This window comes from Delphinus delphis, chromosome 8, assembly GCF_949987515.2.
Source record: "Delphinus delphis chromosome 8, mDelDel1.2, whole genome shotgun sequence".
NCBI lineage: Eukaryota > Metazoa > Chordata > Mammalia > Artiodactyla > Delphinidae > Delphinus > Delphinus delphis.
In genome coordinates this window covers 38,669,389-38,674,582 of record NC_082690.1, presented here as the reverse complement: position 1 = coordinate 38,674,582, position 5,194 = coordinate 38,669,389, and the positions used below count along the sequence as shown (strand labels likewise).

The following is a 5,194-nucleotide window of genomic DNA, read 5'->3' as shown; positions in this document are numbered from 1 at the left end:
CCCTCACCTTCCAAATCTCCTCTGCCTCCGCCTCCACCTTTGCCTCCGCCCAGGTACCCAGTCCAGACTGACGACGCTCCTCCTCCTTCCGGAGACGGGGGGAAGTCCCGCCTCTGGGAGGGGCTATGGGCGGGCCCGGCGGTGGGAGGGGGCGTTTCCGGGAGCTTGTGGTCGGGGGAGGAGCGGTCGCCGCGCGTTAGGCAGGGAGCGTTACGGGGTCCTGATTCCAACTGAGGTGGGGAGAGGGAGCTCGGCGGGCAGTGAGGAACGGGGAGGACTGTGTAGGCTAAGTACACCAACGCGGGGAAGTGGGGCTTGCGGTGAAGGGGCTGACTGCAGGGGAAGGAATCCAACGTAACCGTCCCCCTGGGGAATGGGGCCAGTCCCCGACTCCCTGGCTCTTCCGCTCTCTGCTGTAACTTTGGGGTGTGGCGGGGGTTAGTGACGGCGGTTGACCCGGGATCTGGGCGTGAAGGAGGCTTGTGGTCACGATGGGGTTATAGTCTTTCTCGCGGCCACTGGGGGAATAAAACAAATGTTTGTAATCCGGATTATCCGCGGTGACTTGGGGCCTCCTCTACTGCCCATTTAAAGTTAAAGGCCTGTTCTCTCAGACTTCCGCCCCTCTGATCGTCCTTTGCCGTCTCTTTGCCAGCCCAGCCCAGCCAGGGAAGGGGTCAGGGCCAACAGGTGCCTGGTAAGGTTGAAAGACTGAGTGTGTAAGGCTGTGTTAAAGTGAGTCTGTGAGAGAAGGCAGGATTTAGAGGATTGCTTCTGTGTGAGCCTGGGGTGAGTCCCTGAGTCCCAGAGCCTCACCATGTCAGGGAAACGGAAGCGTGTTGTGTTAACTATTAAAGATAAGCTTGATATAATAAAGAAACTTGAAGATGGAGGTTCTTCCAAACAACTGGCAGTGATTTATGGAATTGGTGAGACAACAGTTCGGGATATAAGAAAAAATAAGGAAAAGATTATAACTTATGCAAGCAGTTCTGATTCCACAAGTCTTCTGGCCAAGAGGAAATCTATGAAGCCATCCATGTATGAGGAACTGGACAGAGCAATGCTGGAATGGTTCAACCAGCAAAGAGCAAAAGGGAATCCCGTGTCTGGACCAATTTGTGCAAAAAGGGCAGAGTTCTTCTTTTATGCTTTGGGAATGGATGGTGATTTTAACCCCTCTGCTGGTTGGTTAACTCGTTTTAAGCAGCGGCACAGCATTAGAGAGATTAATATTAGAAACGAAAGATTAAGTGGAGATGAGACAGCTGTGGAAGATTTTTGCAACAACTTTCGAGACTTTATTGAACGAGAGAATTTGCAACCAGAACAGATCTACAATGCAGATGAAACTGGACTGTTTTGGAAATGCTTGCCTTCCAGGACTTCAGTAATCAAAGGTAAATGCACAGCCCCTGGGCACAAGTCAATTGAAGAAAGAGTCACTATCATGTGTTGTGCCAATGCAACAGGTTTACACAAACTTAAGCTTTGTGTTGTGGGGAAAGCAAAGAAACCTCGCTCCTTCAAGTCAACTGACACCTCAAACCTGCCAGTCTCTTATTTCAGCCAAAAAGGTGCATGGATGGATCTTTCCATTTTCCGACAATGGTTTGATAAGATCTTTGTGCCACAAGTTCGCGAGCACTTAAGATCCAAAGGCTTGCAAGAAAAGGCTGTGCTCTTGTTGGATAATTCACCAACACATCCAAATGAAAATGTCCTGAGGTCAGATGATGGCCAAATATTTGCTAAATATTTACCACCTAATGTGGCTTCGTTGATTCAGCCCTCAAATCAGGGAGTCATAGCTATGATGAAGAGAAACTATCGTGCAGGTCTTCTCCAGAACAACTTGGAAGAAGGCAATGACCTGAGATCATTCTGGAAGAAACTAACTCTGCTAGATGCACTTTATGAAATAGCAATGGCATGGAATTTAGTAAAGCCAGTTACCATTAGCAGAGCATGGAAGAAGATTCTCCCTACCATAGAGGAAAAAGAAAGCCTGGACTTTGATGAAGAAGATATCTCAGTGGCTACTGTGGCTACCATTTTACAACACACCAAAGGATTGGAAAATGTGACTCCTGAGAACGTTGAAAAATGGCTTGAAGTGGACAGTACTGAACCAGGCTATGAAGTCTTAACTGACAGTGAAATCATCAGAAGAGCACAAGGCCAGACAGACGAATCCAGTGAAAATGAGGAGGAGGAAATAGAACTGATTCCAGAGAAACATATTAATCATGCAGCTGCTCTCCAATGGACTGAAAATTTATTGGATTATCTAGAACAACAAGGTGATATGATTCTGCCTGATAGACTGGTGATACGTAAACTTCGAGCCACCATCAGAAATAAACAGAAGATGACAAAGTCAAGTTAGTAATGGTATATCAGCATTACCATTGTTTTGGTAATTGTGTAACTCTTGATCTCTGCAATATGGCTTAATTTTCTTTGTGTTCTGAATTCTCAGACACAGCCCTGTGAAATACAGATACGAAAAATGTATCTGAAGTGGTTTGAGGATTATGTGTTTTGCAGCATCTATCTCTTGTCCCTTTATCTGTGTAGATAATCAGAAGCTGATTCTGTATAGGTATAAATCACACATACGTATGTATTCACTTTTGTAGATCTACAATTATCCCTTCCATGACAGTGGCATTCCATAAATTTTCTAGCAGAAGTTACAGGTAACAGTGAACAGATTGAGCACTTTCCTGAAATCTCTTGTTTGATTTGTGAGGGCTGCCACAGTAATCTTTCTTTGTGCTAACCATCTTAAGTGGTTGTTTGTTTTGTATATTTGTATACACTGATGGAATGAGAAATAGCTATATTGTTAGATTTCAGGGTGAACTATAATAATTCAAAATGAAGTTCAAATTGAAGGAGAAACTGATCTATGAATTAATAAAATAACTTAGAAATCATGCTTTTCTTACATTTGTTTGGGGGGGACTTTTTTCTGGAAGTAAAGTAAATATAGGAAGTGATTGCTAAATTAGAAAACTATTGGAAATCTTATATATAAGATATTCTGACCTATTCATTTGTAGAAACTGGGAGTTGAAAATTTAGGGAACGTTAGGTTATTTATACAAAGGGAATAAATAGGCTCATTTTAATTGGGTCTTTTTTTTAAATTATTAATTGGATAACAGTATAGGTTTATTATTTATTCATCTAATTATAGTACAGGTTTTATAATGTTACATGTGGTGATGTGAGCTCCCACCCTATATGTGAGGGAATATCTTGGGTATTTGTAAGTTTTTTGTTTTTTGGGTTTTTTTACTATGCACTTGAAAATGTCTATAATTTGAAAAAGTTCGTCATACCTTCTCTTATTTGATATGAAAAGAAGAAATGAATAAAGTATTTTTAATAAGCTATAAATTATCTGTTTTATGAAGAAAGCAGAAATAATTATGGAAAGTACAGATTCTAAGGAATTTCATCATTTATTATTTTAACATTTGTAAAAAGGTATTCCTGAATTCATTAGAATTTTGATAAACTTGCTTAACAACGTAGTTTTATTTGACATTGAAAAGATATTACCTATATGAATATTAATTTCATATGTAATTTAAAAGCAAAGTGTCTGCATATTATTTCATATTTTGGCCCTAAATTTAAAAATAAAGAATTGTTCTCTATCAGTCATTTTTGAAAGGTTTAACTTTTTCATTGAAATACTTTGCATTTTATAATGACTTTCTTAGAACTCTAAAGCTTCAAAAATACTTGTAGCTTTCCATGATTTCTATTCTCTTCATGATATATGTCTAGGTTTTTTAAAAAGACTTAACTGTGACCAGAACTGTTTAAAAATTGTATTTGTTGCATGAATTGCCTCAGAAGTTAACATACATATTGAATCAGATAATCACACATTTTGCTATAAATTAAATTGTATATAGAATTTTTTTCATTTTTCTAAAATGAAAATATGTACTAAAAAGTTTCTTGGAATTTATGTCTGAATTTGCTCACTGTTTTTAAAATTAACCTTGTCAGTGAAATTCAGCTGTATCATTGCCACCTAGTGGTAAAATTAACATTACTGTTAAGCTGTGTGGTTTTAAACTTTAATATCTAGTAAAAGGTTCACTGTTTTGTGGCCTTGAGTATGAATCTTGTGACTCTTTCTCCTGTGAGAGACTGGCTCTTCTTTCTTTGGTTTGCAGCTATTTTCTCTTTTCTGAAAGCTGCCAACAATGGTAAACTAAAAGTTCTGTTTTGGACTCTTCTATCCTTAAATATAATTATAAAAGCTGCCAATTACTGAATACCATGTTGTGTTCTAAGCAGTGTATTTATATCAGTAACCCTAAAATTATGAATTAGGTGGAAATACTGATGCTCAGATCATATCTTAATTGCTGAAGATCACTTGACTACAGGTAAGAATTTAAACCCAGGTATTTGATGCCAAAGCCTACATTTATTTTATCCAACCTAGGCTAACCTCTTAACCTTTCCAATCTTCAACATTTATTCCTTGCCACCTTCCTCCGCCACCTGCCACCAGTGTCTGAATTTACTTATCTATTTTTCAGTGCACTTGTGGCAGCAATTGCCCTTTCCTTTTACCCTTTTATGAGGTTAGCCTTCCTCTTGCACTACTCTCCATTTCCCTGTTTATCCACAGCCTAATAGCATTTGAAATTGGGATCATCTGTTTTTTGACTTCTGGTTAGCTGTGCTCAGTGAGGATCCTTTCTCACTTCAGCAATTTAAAACCGACCATTGAGAAAACAATTCATGCAAACCTTTCTCTTTAGTTCATGAGGTAATCTCAAAGAGAATTGAAGAGTTGGCACAGTATAGTCCCAACATGAAAGTCTTGCCTTCCCAAAGTTGTTGTAAACCACTACCACCAAAGGCACATTAGCATGTATACACTCAGATCCATACAGATCAAAGGGGGAAAAAAATAAACCCCCAAATGAGATGACATAGTGAAGAGAATGACCCTTAGGTTCAAATAAAAGAGGGGGTGGTTAGATGAGAAGAAGAAAATTAAAAGGAAATGTGGCCTACAGGGAGGTTTGTTTTGTAATGATGTGAATTTTAACATCCTAGCCCCAGGTTACTGGTATGTGTTGCTCATTCGCAGATGGTCCCTGTAATCTCTGCTTTTCTCCTTTTCACCTTTGGAATGTTAAGCAGTCAGCAC

The 5,194-nt window shown here is 39.5% G+C and overlaps 1 protein-coding gene across 1 annotated transcript; it reads left to right on the top strand.

Annotated features, from left to right (window-relative positions):
• The first annotated feature begins 251 nt into the window (after positions 1–251).
• Positions 252–4,280, top strand: JRKL (JRK like). The gene has a single exon (XM_060018072.1). It carries the CDS (start codon positions 818–820, stop codon positions 2,387–2,389), a length of 1,572 nt encoding a protein of 523 aa, XP_059874055.1. The 5' UTR covers positions 252–817; the 3' UTR covers positions 2,390–4,280.
• Positions 4,281–5,194: the final 914 nt, after the last annotated feature.

Bases quoted from the DNA above. Each gene is read 5' to 3' on its own strand.
- JRKL (XM_060018072.1), top strand. From the start codon at position 818: ATGTCAGGGAAACGGAAGCGTGTTGTGTTAACTATTAAAGATAAGCTT.